This window comes from Alternaria arborescens (genome assembly GCF_004154835.1).
Source record: "Alternaria arborescens strain FERA 675 chromosome Unknown contig_15, whole genome shotgun sequence".
NCBI classification, from domain to species: Eukaryota; Fungi; Ascomycota; class Dothideomycetes; order Pleosporales; family Pleosporaceae; genus Alternaria; species Alternaria arborescens.
The window spans coordinates 413878-428775 of NW_021167870.1; the positions used below are offsets into that span (position 1 = coordinate 413878).

Sequence of the window (14898 nt, forward strand, 5' to 3'; positions counted from 1 at the left end):
ATAGAACGATTCTTTGCACATGCGCGCTTGCTCTTGGGCGATTGAGTCACTTTCCAGGTCCATGCAGCGCACTTCACCCCACTTTGTCTGCCCCGCGCTCTTCCAAGACGCCCTCCGATACACTTTCGCATTCCGCAAAGTCAGCCCAAAACCTATCCGCCTTCGCCTTCTCGCACCCCGCCGCCGCTTCTGCACACAAAATTCGCTTGTAGGCTTCGACGATATGGGCAAAGAAGACAAGAGCAAGTCGTTCAACCTGAAGGTGCCCAAGGGCACACGCGACTGTATGTCTTGCTTCTATGCGCGCAAATGATTGACTGACTGTCCAAGGGACCGGCGAGGATGCCGCACTTCGCGATCACCTGTTCCAGACCGTGACGGAAGTCTTCAAGCGCCACGGAGCCACGACACTCGATACGCCTGTCTTCGAACTCAAAGAGATCCTCAGCGGCAAATATGGAGAAGACTCAAAGTTGATATACGATCTACAGGATCAAGGTGGTGAGCTCTGCTCACTGCGTTACGATCTTACAGTCCCGCTTGCACGATGGCTCGCCATGAACCCTAGTGTGCAGAACTTCAAGAGATACCAAATCGCCAAGGTGTATCGTCGTGACCAACCAGCAATGACGAAGGGACGTATGCGAGAGTTTTACCAGTGCGATTTCGACATTGCGGGCTCGTACGACGCCATGATTCCCGATGCGGAAGTCCTCAAGATCGCAACCGACGTCTTCGAAGCGCTCAAGTGGGACTCATACACAATCAAGATAAATCACAGGAAGATCTTGGACGGCATGTTCAAGGCAGCTGGTGTCAAGGACGAACTGATACGGCCAATCAGCTCTGCAGTGGACAAGCTAGACAAAGTAAGAAGAAGAACCATAGTGTTCTGTCGGTTACTAACGCGTTGCAGCTACCATGGGATGAGGTGAAAACAGAGATGGAGACCAAGGGATTGCCTGCGGACATTGCGGACAAAATTGGAGAGTGGGTACAGCGCAAGGGTGGAGACGATATCATCGAGTATCTCAAGACGAACGAGACTCTCTCCAAATCAGAGGATGTCATCCAAGGTGTTAAGGAGATGGAACAGCTCTTCGCATACCTCGACGCTTTTGGCGCCCGCAAGAATGTCTCCTTCGATCTCTCACTCGCTCGCGGTTTAGACTACTACACTGGTCTGATTTATGAGGTTGTTACAGAAGGCTCGGCGCCCACTGGGAAAGGCCAAAAACAAGAGATTGGTGTAGGAAGTATCGCCGCAGGTGGTCGTTACGACGGGCTGGTGGGCATGTTCAGCGGCAAACCCATTCCCTGCGTTGGTATCTCTTTCGGCATTGATCGAATTATCAGCATCATGAAGGCCCGCGGTCAGTCGACACAACGCGCCAAGGACGTAGATGTCTTCGTTATGGCCTTTGGTGGCAAGGGCTTCACCGGCCTATTGACGGAGCGTATGCAGGTTGCTCAAGAGCTGTGGGCTGCAGGCATCAAGGCCGAGTTTTCTTACAAACTGAAGCCCAAGCTTCCACAACAATTCAAGCAAGCTGAAACAGCAGGTGTTCCGCTCGCCGTCATTCTTGGCGAAGACGAACTCAAAGACGGCAAGGTCAAGATCAAAACCCTCGGAATCAAGGACGAGAACGACACTGAGAAGAATGGTGTACCGGTCGAGCGGAGCAACATGATTGACGAGATCAAGAGGAGGCTACCAAGCGCGGCTTGATTGTCTTTGACAGGCCGGACATGCGGACTGAGAGTGTACTTATAGATACCCATACATAGACTACTTTCTACCGGCTCGCTTACTCGGGTGCTCACAGCAGTATCCGCGAAGGACCAGGCATAGGGATAGCCTGCGACGACAAAAGCTTGGACACTCTTGTCCTATGGTCTCTGGCATGGCGTGTATCTCTCTACTTGGGCGGGGCACAGAGTTTCCTAGCATTACCTACGTGGGCCATGATGTACATGTACACATTCGGGATATAGTGAGCTACACGACTGTAGTGCTCCCCGACAAAAGTTCGTCTGGCGTTCTCGCTGCTCATGCGTTGCCAATGGCACCGAAATTATGATGCACATGTATACGAGGAAAAAAGTAAAAAAGATTTGTTTAATCTATGCAGTGGCATCAATGGAGTTCTTATATACAGATGTATAACGAAAAGAGAATTCCGTACCCCACTGCCATGGGTCTTCACTTGGAAATTGGGTAGTGGACAGCAGTTTGCATGTTTAGTAGCCATCCTTGCCCCACTTGTTGTATGTGTCGTGGAGCTCCTGCAGTCCTCATCAGTACAGTCAACTTTCTGGCTCACAATTGGCTCCAGCTTACCTTGGGGAGAGTGACATTGGGGATGACAACGACGTTAAGAGCAGAAGGCGCATCCTTCTTGACGCTGGTGTCACCTCCAGGGTGGTACTGGTAGGGGCCTGCTCCGCCATCCTGCTTCCAGGGCTCACTGTTTGAGGCCTTGGCGACGGCTCGTTCCGACGAGGCGCTGGTGGGAGAGCGGGCTTGCAATTGTCAGTATGCGAAGGTTGGCGCCCGAGGCACAATCGAAATGGCAGGGAGCTTACAAAAGTGCCATCCTGCAAGACCGAAAACGCCGCTCATGATAGCAAAGAGCACCTGTAGGAAATCAGCTGTCCGTCTCCTATGTTCCGGCGGGCGTGTCGGCATCATACGTAGAGCTCCGGGTCGCGCTTTGCTCCTGTCTTGAGGGCATCCTTGCCGGCCTGTCTCTCGCCCTCAGCGGCAGCGCTGGCCCATCGTCGGAAAGCGGGCGTCGGGCGGACGACACGCGGGGCGGCGCGGAAGGCCGAACGGGCGATGGTGGAAGACATGGTGGGGTGCAATTGGCGTGGGTGGTCTGCGAGAAATGGGTTGCGTGCGTCGCTGGAGCAGTGGTTCGATGTTGAATCTCGCGGACGCCAAGCTTCGCGGCTGCGTCACAGCGACGGCCATTCCGGAAAGAGACAGGCGGACCTTGCAGTGCGCCGGGCAACGTCGAAGGGTCGAGCATCAACTTTATGCGCCCCTTTCAGCACAATCACACGTCTTAGTCGACTTTTCCATTAACCTTTGGCGCCGCCGCCCTTCCATTCACTCACTTCCAGTCGCTCCTTCCTCTTCCGCCTGCCGTCTTCGCCCACCTGCGCTCTCCGTACCCGTCGCGACGACGCGCTGAAATCCGGTCGCGCCTCCCCTCCAGCTCCAAGTTGCAACGATTTGATGTCATGCTGCGTGTAGAGATAGTGATAGCGCCGGCAACAACAACGACACCATGGCCATGACTCCGTCCGAACAGAAGCGCAGCTCCACTGGCAGCCGCGTGCTGGGCATGACGGGCCCAGCAGGAGAGCCCGGCCTGCCGCCGTCCCGGCCGTCGTCCATTGCGACTGCAAACTCGGGCAGCCAGAACAGATGGTCGCAGGCCAGCCCCGCGCGACGAGGCGGCATGAGCGTCGCCGGCAGTATCGGACACCAGAGTCGCCCAACGACATCGACGAGTAGAACCCATGTTCCGCTGGCCGCCCACGGATTCTTTCGCCCCATGAGCTCGCAGCGTCTCCAACAACAGCGCAACCAGCGCCCCACCTCCCTCCTCGGTCACAACTCGCTCTACTCAGAGGCTACACACGAGGAGGGTAGCAATCCGTACCGCCAAAGCACAGGGTCGACACAAACAATCCGGGGTGCCCCAACGCTGGGCCTCCACCACGAGCATGACCCGCAGTCTCCGCCTTCGCGCGGCACAGACATTACCGACAGAGACATGCCTGACCGCACCACTGCCAACACCACGCCCACAGGCGCCGAGACAGTGCGTAGTCGTGGCGAAAGTATCACACCTCTGCAGCGGCCCAGGCCTCAGCATCTCGACCTGTCCAACACCCATGGCCATAATTCCAACAAGGACCCAACGCCCAACAAATCCCCTCGTTCTTTTGGATCCAGCTTTATGCTATCTAGTCGCGATGGGCGCTCAGCTCAGATGCGACCCCATCAAGGACATGAGAAGCTTACGTCCGCCGAATCCTCCCCTAGGCTAGCCCGCAAGGAAGCTACCAAAGAAGCAGTGAAGCGGGAGTTGGGCAAGAACTATCAGTACTTTTCTGGCAATACTGCCTTTTGCTGGGGCGGCAGGCTACAAAATACGCGAGACCGGCCGGTTAACGTAGCCACGGCTATATTAATCATTTTACCTGCTGGTCTCTTTTTCGGGTTCTCGTTCGTACACCGTTCCCTGCGGCTGCTGTCACCTATGCTGACTATCATTACAGGGCACCTTGGCTATGGACCCACGTTTCTCCTTCGATACCCATTCTCTTTGCATACTTGCTTCTAGTTTCCATTTCCTCGTTTTTCCACGCGTCCGCTTCGGATCCCGGCGTATGTCATGCACCCTCTACATTCTGAACATCACTGACTCTTACAGATACTGCCCCGGAATCTACATCCATTTCCTCCGCCTAATCCTAATGACGATCCGCTCAATCTCGGACCTCCCACCACTGAGTGGACCATGGTCGTTTCCGCAACCGGCACCAATGCTGCTATGGAAGTGCCGACGAAGTACTGTAAGAGTTGCAATATCTGGCGACCCCCACGTGCTCACCATTGCCGTGTGTGTGACAACTGCATTGAGACGCAAGATCATCATTGCGTCTGGCTCAACAACTGCGTGGGACGCCGCAACTACCGTTACTTTTTCGTCTTCGTCTGTGCCACCACCTTGCTAGGGCTTTTTCTCCTAGGCGCTAGCCTGGCACATCTCTTGGTCTGGCGAGCACAAAATGGAGCATCTTTTGGTGAGGCTATTGATCGATGGCGTGTGCCCTTTGCCATGTGTATATATGGACTCCTGGGATGGTCGTATCCCTTCAGCCTTGGTGTGTACCATCTCTTCTTGGTCGGCAGGGGCGAGACGACACGTGAATATCTCAACTCGCACAAGTTCCTTAAAAAGGATCGACATAGACCTTTTACACAGGGCTCAGTCTTGAAAAACTGGATCGCTGTATTGCAACGACCTCGTCCGCCGACGTATCTGCACTTCAAGAGAAGGTACGAGGAAGGCGATCAGAGGTTTGGCCCGCGCAGAGACAAACGCACTGCACCTTTGGCTCCAGAGCAACAGGGCGGTGGAGTGGAAATGCAGGATGTTCGCGGGTCGGAGGCGTTCCAGGGCCCAAGTAGCAGGTCTGGACGCGACGCTGCAGATGCGACTGTGGCATGAGACGACGGTTCTGATCAGCTTAATCATGGATTAGCCCATCTTAAGTAATAACTCCTTCATGATACGCGATTGCATAGCAAGGCACCATTCGACCACTTGTATGCATGGACTGTGGTTTTATTTCAATGTGCATATTTACTACAGTGTTTTTTTCTTCAGTGAAGCTGCATTCAGAGGCGTGCTTGTATGTGCTAGGGTTGAGACAGAGTGCTAGGGGTGCTGGTGCTGGTAACACTGGATAGACAGGGACGGCCTAATTGGCTGACTGACTAGCTACATGTGTTTACCTCCAATCCTCCATCCGTCCATCCATCTCCTAAGTCCGGCTCGCTGCACCTGCCAATGCATGCTCACCTTTTCTACTGAACCGGATTAACTGTTGTGCACGTTTCTACGCCTGCCCTCCTCCTACTGCGCGTAGACTCTGGCAGTGTTGCTTCGTGAGCGCCGTTAACCCGCCCAAACCGTCGACCTCGTTCGCGCGTCAGTGCCTCGCCCCTCAAGACAACGACCGCGACGCGTGCTGCAACCCTCCTTCTCCGCTACCATGGCCGAGCGCGACCACTCACCCACTTCGACATCCTCTACCCTCTCCAACATCACGGTGCAGACGGACAAGCACGGCGATGCTCGCGCCACGTCCAGCGCGTCGCCCTCCATCTCGACGCCTCCTACCAGTCTCGGTGACGAAGCCAGCGTCATGTCTGAGATAACCAAGATCGAACACGCTGTCGAAGTGTACGAGGAGGCTCCTGGCTTGCAGATGACTAGCGACACAGCAGCCGCCGCGCAAACCACTGCGCCCGATGCCGCCAGCAGTGAGATCCGCCGGCCCGCGAGGGCCTCGCGCAAATCCGTCACCACGTACAATGTGCAGATTCTCGCCGGAACAGCCATCCACACGCCGACCAAATACCTCGAGAAGCATCACAAGAACGTCGTGCATGGCTCGCTTGAGAGCATTGCGAAGGCGGAGAATGCGACACCTGTACGGAAGAAGATGCTGAAGCGGAAGTCCGAGATGACGGATGCCAGCGACCAAATCGAGGAGCAGCTGGCTACCGAAGCCGCCCAAGCAGCACGACGTCGCACTTCCTCGCGCGTGACGGATCTTCGCAAGGAGGCCTTCCGCAACATAACAGGCAATAGTTCGGACGGAAGGGCTTCCAACCAAGGCACTCTACGACGTAGCACTTCAGAGCCTTCTTTGAAATCCAAATCAGCTGCTTCCGCGGCTTCTTTGAAGCGCTCTCGCGCAACAATGGAAGATGGAGGTCGCCAACCTAACAACCAAGCGCAGGAAGAGAAAATCTTCTCGAAACCCAAGTCGAAAGTCTGGCTCAAGCAGGGTCTGTATGTGGGCCAGGATCGCGACTTTGATCCTCGCCTCTCAGAGAGCCAGAACCGCGCGAAGAAGAGAGCCAAGAAACCAGGGAAGGCTCACAGTTTACCCCTCCCCATGTTTGCTTGCGAACGCCTCTTGAACGAGGACCCCAAACTTGTGTTTCGCGACTTCAAATTGCCATTCGACACTTACAGCCCTCTACCCAGGAAAGTCAAGGTTGACGGCTGGGTTAAGCTCAACAAAAGTAAGACGACTGCGCTGTCAATCTGGTGAATGTCACTAATACCTTGTAGACAGATTCATTGGCGACGCGTCTGCACTGTGGAAACGCGACAAGCAAGACTCTTCCCAGTGCTATTGCGATGCCGAAGACGGCTGCGGAGAAGCCTGTCATAACCGGATCATGGCATACGAATGCGACAACACCAACTGCCCCCTTCCTCCGGAATTATGTAACAATCGGCCATTTGCAGAGCTCAAGCGACGTGCTAAAGGCAACCGTTACGATTACGGCGTGGAGGGTCTCGATACGAAAGACCGAGGCTTTGGTGTGCGTGCTATGAGAACTTTCGACCCTCACCAAATTATCGTAGAATATGCCGGAGAGATTATTACCCAGACTGAATGCGAGCGACGCATGAAGCAGGTTTACAAGAAAGACAAGGTGAGCTGTCCATATCTTTGCTTGCCCACTTCCACTGACCCGCTACAGTGCTATTATCTTATGAGTTTCGACAACAAAATGATTATAGACGCAACCCGTGGAACGATTGCGCGTTTCGTCAACCACTCATGTGAACCTAACTGCGAGATGATCAAGTGGACTGTGGGCGGAGAACCACGAATGGCACTCTTCGCTGGTCCTCGAGGCATCATGACCGGCGACGAGCTAACCTACGATTACAATTTCGAGTAAGTCATTTTTCACAGCATACTCGTTGGACCAATCTGACATTCGCAGTCCGTTTTCACAGAAGAATATCCAGGAATGTCGTTGTGGCACTGAGTCGTGTCGCGGCGTCCTTGGTCCCAAACCGAAGAAACCCATTGAGGAAAAGTCCATAGCTTCGGCTTTCATCGCTGGCACCAAACGCAAGCTTCAAGATCTGCTGGGTTCCCGGAGATCCGGTTCTGAAAGCACTCAAAGCTCCCCCAAGAAGCGCAGAATGCTTCTTGGTAACTCAGTTAGCACAAAGGCAAAGAACGCCCTTGCTCGATCAGAGTCTGCTCGCGAGCGAGCTGAGAGAGAGGCAAATGAGCTGTCGCGCCAGAATGCGTCTCGCGAGAACCGCGCGCTCAAACGCTCCAGTTCTGGTAACATTGATAAACGCACACGATCAACCAATTCGCGGGCGGCGCAACCGTCTACTGTCATTCATACCCGACGCACAACTGTCACCTATCAAAGGAAGGTTTCTAGGCCTGGTGCATTGAAAAAGGTTAAGCCCTCTCGACTACAATCGACGCTTAAGAACAGAAAGGCACTTCGTTCTCAACGACCAAGCACGCCTACTCGTGATACGGACACGGACATGCTAGAATCAGAGGAGGATGCTTCACCGAACATAACTCCTGCATCTTTGCGCAGTGCAACGAAGAAATCACCCCTTGCTAGTCCCATCTCCCAAGAGGATATGGCTGCAGTGAAAGGCCGTGTCTCTCGCAAATCTTCGATCCGGAGTGTACGGGGAAGGTGAAAGATTTACTATCATCTTCCCGTATACCGCAGACTTGTAGCAACCTACGTTCTGCGGTAGTACTTGTCAAAGAGTATCGATTGATGTACTCTTACTAGGCTCTTTCCAGTGTTTTTCTAAAGGATGTGGGTAAATATATGTACAGATAGTTTTTTCCATTATCAACTATGGAAAGTGGAGAGAGACGGCTTCTTGCCTCAAGTAGCTGTTGTGATACGTTCTAACAATACTATTATTGTGTTCTGTTTACCTATAATCTTGTTCTCAAAGCTGGCTTCTCTTTTTGCAGATGAACATTCTGCTAGTAAGAACTACAATGAAAGCCCAAAGTAATTTCTAACGGAATCAAGACGCCCTGCCCTCCGACTTGGCTGGGGGGGACGTTTCTTGAATTCAATGTTCCTCGCACGGGCTCGCAGTATGCAACCGGCAACGGCGATTACCTTATCACTCTACCTAATAAGATGGCAGCTTTAATCTGCCAATCAAAGCATTCGCTCACAGCCATACGTTCTGAGTCAAAACACCCTGCTTCGTGGGGCCATGACAAGTGATTATGGTCGGACTCGGACATACTTTGCCTATTACAGAGGTACTAGGAGCTACCTACGAAGGCTATCCATCACTAACGTCTGCGAACCTTGCTTTTCCTTTTCAACATTACCCCAATCACCATGTTGTCAGTCAACGATATTGTCGTTCTTCCCGTCTCCTGGGATCATCCAGATAGTGTTAAACTCCGTACCACCCAGCGAACCGAGATTACCACCCTCGGAGGTGTAGACCCCGGCACTCCACCATCAGCCGCTGACATTCCAATCTTCCTGGTTGCTTATTGCGCTGGCGTTCCAGTCGGTTGCGGCGGATTACGCCCACTGTCTTCATCAGATAGTGCACTCAGTAATGCTGCTGAAATCAAGCGAATGTTTGTTGACCCATCATACCGAGGGCCGATAAGTGGGAACAAAGGCTTGAGTCTTTCCATTGCGGAATTGATACTCACAAGGCTGGAAGATGAGGCGTTAGAAAGAGGCTGGTCGACGTTGCTATTGGAGACTGGTACTTTTTTGGCGAAAGCAAGACGCTTCTATGAAAGACGTGGGTTTATTCAACGCGACATGTTTGGAAACTACAACGAAGCAGACAACAGTGTCTGTTACGAGAAGCGGCTTGATCCAAATCTAGTGGTGCCCGTATCCTCGTAAAGCTGCGATGGTTCGACTTCTGCATCGGCATAAGGCGTTTGCAGGATAGTCATAGATTCGCAGCAGTATGGTAGTTTGAAATTAATATCATGCTCAAACAATCATTCAAGTAAGCAGCATCAACACATGGAGGCACAGTTTTCACGCTTTGATCCCAAGCATTCAGAAGCAGAAGACGTTTGAAGTGGTCAAGTATTAATATTATCAAGCTCTATAGGAAAAGTACTGTCATCGAGAGCTCAACTTGACCCGCTACTAATTACATGAATCAAAGTTTGTAAGAAGAAAAACCATGCTGTTCGAAAACACGACTTCGATCGTATAGCCGCATGTAGTGTTGGTTATTGGTGGTATCGAAAAATAGTCGTGTTTGTCGAATCGTTATCGGTGTTGCAGCAAGGCTGTGAGGCATGTTGTCTCCAAGTACTCGTCGCTTGGCTTGAGTACTAGACATAATCCTCTGTTGTGTCGAAAAGGGTTGGAAGAATCGAAGTAAGGGGACAAGCCAGAACCCGTTAACATGTAGTTGTTGCGTTTGTCCAACTACCATTGGTCTCTCGAGAGACTGTTTAACGGCGGCTAACAGTGTAGCCGCCGCCAGGAATGATGTCGTTACGCATGACTGTGCAACTAGTGCCGGGAATGGGGCCGCCACGCTTGCTGACCGTGCATGAAATACCAGGGATGGGCTTGGAGGAGAACATCATGTTGACGGTTCGGTTGGTTGGTTGGTTGGTTGGCAACTGGTCAAGAAATGTTTGGAAGGATTGGAGTTGCTAAATGACTGAATGTTCTTATGGCCTGGAGTCAGATGGGAGAGGACAACTGCCTCCTTTATACATCGTTTGCAGCGAAGTATACATGACGAAACAATGAAGCTAACCTTATGGCTATCGATGCGAAAGGTCCAGAGCTTGCTCGTGATAAGAGAACTCCGAGTCCTGTTACCCTTACTATTGTTCGTAGATTCGCCACTACTATTGTTCTTATACATGACCCGTTGTGCCAAGATTTTGGCTTGTCATTGTACGAACACCTCCCTTCCTATTAGTAGTGATAACAAAGAAAAACTAACTGCAGAAAAGCGCCTCAATGACTTTTGTATCGATGCTCCGGTAATGACGTGATCTCGATGACCGGCAAAACATAGTAGTGCAGGCCTGGACACTCAACGACCTCAAGAACGAGTCAGTTGTGGTAGGTTTCGATGCCGTGGGTATACCGATTTGGCTGTCATATCTGGAGATGGCCATCATGTGCGAACAGGCAGATCGTGATATTTTCACATACTGCATATCTTACGAGTTCAAGAAAGCGAAGGAATAATCTCCACGCAGGGAACGTCGTTAACAATATGGCTTGTAACTTTGAGCGAACCCAAGCATATTGCCAGCAGATTGTTCAGCTCAAGGAACAATAGTATAGTACCTTCGGGTAGATACTTTTTGAAGAGATATTAAAGAAAGATGGACGAGTGTTCTGGCAAGTCATTCTCCCGTACCGTTATGTATCGCTTGATGCTGTAAGTCTCCGGTGCTTTTGGACAGAAAGCGAAACGCTGCATTTGCATGTTTTGCATGCCAAGAAGATCATTGTTAGTTCGATGGGTTCTCTGCTGTTGAAGGATTATTTGCTCCGATATGACATGCCGTAAGTCGTGAAAGAGCCTTAGGGTGCGTGCGACTTCCAATGGCGGGTAGCGGGATGATGACTAAAGATTCCACGTCATGCTAACTGCTGCAAGTTAGGAAGACATCATACCTCTACAACGAACTCTCAGACGACCAACAGCAATGTACGCGACAAAATTACTTCCTCGCTGCGGCTACCGCCTACCTCTACGCCGCGCGTTCCAGACCGCTGCTGCCCCTAACAGCCGTGCCTCCGATTTTGCTTTCGCTTTCGAGTAAGGCGGCACGCCATCGGCCTCTCAATACAGCAGCTGACGGCTGTCAGTATCGACGGAGTACTCCTGAGGAGTTCGGACGCATTACCGCGAGCTCGAAAGGCCCTCACTTATCTCCAAACGCAGCGCATTCCCTTCATACTCTTGACCAATGGCGGCGGCAAACATGAATCCGAGCGCGTGGCCGAGTTGAGCAGTAAACTGGACGTGGCTATCGATACGTCCATGTTTGTCCAGAGTCACACCCCCTTTGCCGACATGAACGACCTAAAGGACAAGACAGTCATGGTTGTTGGCGGAGTGGAGGATAAATGCAGGAGAGTTGCCGAAGCATACGGGTACGATAACATGCAATTACGTTGTGCCGCAACATTCTAACGAAGTCGCGTAGCTTCAAAAATGTTGTCACCCCTGGCGACATTCTAGTTGCTCATCCCGAAGTATGGCCTTTCTCCCAGCAATTGCTATCATACTATAAGACCTTCACTCGACCGCTGCCGACCCCAATCGATGCTACCACACCATCGACCTCGCTTCGCATCGATGCTGTCTTTGTGTACAATGACCCGCGGGACTGGGGTTTGGATGCGCAGATCATTAAGGATGTTCTGTTGTCAGAGCGTGGCATCATTGGGACTCTGTCCAAGAAGAACGGCAACCCTGCTTTGGAGAACCGGGGTTATCAGCAAGACGGGCAACCACCACTTTACTTCTCGAACCCAGACCTACTGTGGGCGGCGAAATACCACTTACCACGCCTAGGCCAAGGAGGATTTCGCGAAGCGTTCGAAGGCATCTGGGCTGCAATAACCGGTGGCGAGGCACAAGGTGTCAAGCTGCAAAAGGTCGTGATGGGTAAACCACACCAACCTACATATGAATTCGCAGAGAAGCGCCTGATAGCGCATCGGCATAACATAATGCAACGCTACGGTAGTCCTCTTGGGCATCTCAAGCGTGTGTATATGGTCGGTGATAATCCGGCGAGTGATATTGCTGGCGGTAATGATTACAGGAGCCCGTACGGCACAGACTGGGCTAGTGTGTTAGTAGAGACAGGTGTCTATCAGAAGGGCACAAAACCAACACCTCAGCCTCGCAAGATCGTGGGCGATGTCTGGGATGCCGTTTCGTGGGCTGTTGAACAGGAAAACTGGGTATCTTCAGCTAACACTCCTTGATGCTATGCTATAATACAAAACTCCGCCATGCTATGCACAAAAATAATGTTGAGAAATCTCCATATAGAACATGGGTGGAGTAACCCGTTACATATCAGGTCTACTGCTCATCTGCTTGAGCTTTGAATAGAATTTCAATCCTGATCTATTGTTGCCCTACCCACTGCACGAACCTATTACGAAGCAGGAATGTCAGTACTCAGCACACAAGTTAGGGGGTTTAACTTACATCAAGTCGCCGGGCCCGAGATTGTTAGCTCTTGCCACCGCTTTGCCGTCTTCGATGATTCCAGTTTCTAGGTTACGGGCATAGATGTCGACGTTTTTGCTGAGTTGATTTGCGACCGCAATCAACGATCCATTCTGGTTCATACTGAAGTGGCGAGGGTACCACCCCCCTGATTTTGCAAGCTGGACAAACGATAGCTTTCCGTCGGCTGACGGTTTGAACGTCACAAGTGAATCACTCGGAACTTGAGTGCTGTTGGTTGGGTCCGAATTCTCTACTTTGAAAACTGTGCCGTTACGGTTTGCTGCGATCAAAAACCTGTTATCAGGCGAGAGCGTCATCTCCGAAGCGAACGTCGCTGGCGGGACGGTTTGATTGCCGTATGTGCTGACCTCGTCGACTTCGGTAAAAGCTAGGCCGCCCTGCTCGAGATAACAAACTTCGTAACTCGTGATCTTGTTGCTCTTCTCATGGACTACAAAAAGGTACGTCTTTGTAGAATTGGAACTTGTCCAGAAAACTGCATGTCGCGGACCGTATCCTTGTTTGGATTTGAGTGGCGCATGCTCTGTGAGCAAGTGGCTGACAGGATCGATGCAATAGACGTGGACCGTATCTGCACCGAGACTGGGGAATATCATGTATTGCCCCGTAGGATCGACGACTGCTTGATGGATCTGCTCAGGCGCCTGGAAGGTGATGTTTTGCAAAGACGAAAATTTGTTTTCCCCATCGATAGTAAACAGTGATATGGCTGGCTCGGGTCCGTACTATTCGGTTTACCATAAAGTGAGTACTTGATCCGATAAAAACTTGGAAAGGAGGAAAGTTGTACGTACGTGAGCAAGGGCTAATGCGGATTTGTTATTGTAGGACGCCGAAGATACTGCTCCTCCCAGCACACTGGTATTGGACACCTTTTGGAGGTTGCCGTCATCACCAAGGCTCAACATTGTGAGACTAGCATTGGCAGCTGATTCGTCTAGACAGACTATCCTATCCAGGCCAAGGGACGCATCCAACCATGTAGGCAAAGTTCCACACTCGTGGTTCTCTTGGGTAACTTTCATCGCATGGCTGGAATTTGCGCTTGTGCTAGGCAGTACTTCGAGCGTCTGGATGGCGCCAGCATGAGTTTCATTTCCGTATGAAGCCACCAGCAGCCGGTCGGCAGCTGCTTGCCCTATAACTGACAAAGCGATGAGTAAAGTGTTCATTGTTGGTAAGAAAGAAGACTCGGAAGTGTTGAGGTAGCCAGAAGTAAGCAAAGTAGTGTTGTTTTTCAGGGGCCGAAATTTATGTGGTAGTGATCAGCAGAAGGAGCGTTGTCGTCGGTGAGACTTTTATTGTATGCGAGAGAGATATGAAGAGACTATGACATGCGAAGAAACACAATGTAAGGGAGTGTGAAATAATTCTTTGTGAGTATTCATGAACATTCACAGCGTATGTTTCCATGCATGTGTATATGGTGGTGCTCCTTACATGTTTCACATTGATCGCTATAAAGCATATCAGTGGTCTTAGGTTTGTAAACGCGGCTAGTTCTGGTTGGCATGTCAGATTTGAAGGAGCGGCTGTTACATGTAACAGAGTGTGACGGCCCTTTGCTGACGATTGGCAGGGCGGGGGTCGAACATCATTTGTGGTTCGGCCCTATTCGGAGATAACAGGCATTATAGTTCGGCGGCGAACCAATAGTCGCGCTAGTGCGTCATATTCCATCTCTGCGCGGATGATGGCGCGTGTATACTGGCGACTTTCCTCACGAGCCACGCATTCCCACACGCGACCGTGCTAGATATGCCTGCCTCCATTACCAGTTATGCAAACTATCTCCCCAGCGAACTACTTCTTGAGATCTTGGCTCATTTCGAAACGCTGGGCAAGCTTGAGAGGCAAACGACGCTAGCCCGCTTCTCAGCAGTCAATAGGTAATCGTTGCACTGACAATTCAGTCACATAAGCTTACAAGACCAGACAGTGGTATGATGTATGTAAATGTCTATCTATTGGACATCAGATGTACCGTAACTAATCTCGCTGCCCGAATAGGTAGCAGTTCAACCGTTATATGAATCACCAT

General features: G+C 51.5%; 8 protein-coding genes across 8 annotated transcripts; 5 read left to right on the forward strand and 3 right to left on the reverse strand.

Annotated features, from left to right (window-relative positions):
• Positions 1 to 61: 61 nt before the first annotated feature.
• Positions 62 to 1729, forward strand: AA0111_g6955 (Histidine--tRNA ligase; the record flags this gene model as incomplete). The annotated part of the gene is made up of 3 exons (XM_028653234.1): positions 62 to 284; positions 331 to 869; positions 917 to 1729. 3 exons carry the CDS (start codon positions 62 to 64, stop codon positions 1727 to 1729), a joined length of 1575 nt encoding a protein of 524 aa, XP_028505410.1.
• Positions 1730 to 2241: 512 nt separating this feature from the next.
• Positions 2242 to 2853, reverse strand: AA0111_g6956 (hypothetical protein; the record flags this gene model as incomplete). The annotated part of the gene is made up of 4 exons (XM_028653235.1): positions 2242 to 2286; positions 2342 to 2523; positions 2587 to 2638; positions 2695 to 2853. The coding sequence occupies 4 exons, from the start codon at positions 2851 to 2853 to the stop codon at positions 2242 to 2244; spliced, it is 438 nt and encodes a 145-aa protein (XP_028505407.1).
• A 440-nt stretch (positions 2854 to 3293) lies between these two features.
• On the forward strand, positions 3294 to 5249 carry AA0111_g6957 (Palmitoyltransferase; the record flags this gene model as incomplete). The annotated part of the gene is made up of 3 exons (XM_028653236.1): positions 3294 to 4240; positions 4294 to 4402; positions 4449 to 5249. The coding sequence occupies 3 exons, from the start codon at positions 3294 to 3296 to the stop codon at positions 5247 to 5249; spliced, it is 1857 nt and encodes a 618-aa protein (XP_028505408.1).
• A 547-nt stretch (positions 5250 to 5796) lies between these two features.
• AA0111_g6958 (hypothetical protein) lies at positions 5797 to 8291 on the forward strand (the record flags this gene model as incomplete). Its single annotated transcript, XM_028653237.1, has 4 exons — positions 5797 to 6838; positions 6888 to 7258; positions 7307 to 7506; positions 7556 to 8291. 4 exons carry the CDS (start codon positions 5797 to 5799, stop codon positions 8289 to 8291), a joined length of 2349 nt encoding a protein of 782 aa, XP_028505401.1.
• A 674-nt stretch (positions 8292 to 8965) lies between these two features.
• Positions 8966 to 9496, forward strand: AA0111_g6959 (hypothetical protein; the record flags this gene model as incomplete). Its single annotated transcript, XM_028653238.1, has 1 exon — positions 8966 to 9496. One exon carries the CDS (start codon positions 8966 to 8968, stop codon positions 9494 to 9496), a length of 531 nt encoding a protein of 176 aa, XP_028505402.1.
• A 569-nt stretch (positions 9497 to 10065) lies between these two features.
• Positions 10066 to 10203, reverse strand: AA0111_g6960 (hypothetical protein; the record flags this gene model as incomplete). Its single annotated transcript, XM_028653240.1, has 1 exon — positions 10066 to 10203. The coding sequence occupies one exon, from the start codon at positions 10201 to 10203 to the stop codon at positions 10066 to 10068; it is 138 nt and encodes a 45-aa protein (XP_028505604.1).
• A 1086-nt stretch (positions 10204 to 11289) lies between these two features.
• Positions 11290 to 12583, forward strand: AA0111_g6961 (hypothetical protein; the record flags this gene model as incomplete). Its single annotated transcript, XM_028653241.1, has 3 exons — positions 11290 to 11402; positions 11453 to 11740; positions 11794 to 12583. The coding sequence occupies 3 exons, from the start codon at positions 11290 to 11292 to the stop codon at positions 12581 to 12583; spliced, it is 1191 nt and encodes a 396-aa protein (XP_028505603.1).
• A 225-nt stretch (positions 12584 to 12808) lies between these two features.
• On the reverse strand, positions 12809 to 14029 carry AA0111_g6962 (hypothetical protein; the record flags this gene model as incomplete). Its single annotated transcript, XM_028653242.1, has 2 exons — positions 12809 to 13501; positions 13652 to 14029. 2 exons carry the CDS (start codon positions 14027 to 14029, stop codon positions 12809 to 12811), a joined length of 1071 nt encoding a protein of 356 aa, XP_028505602.1.
• Between the last annotated feature and the right edge of the window lie 869 nt (positions 14030 to 14898).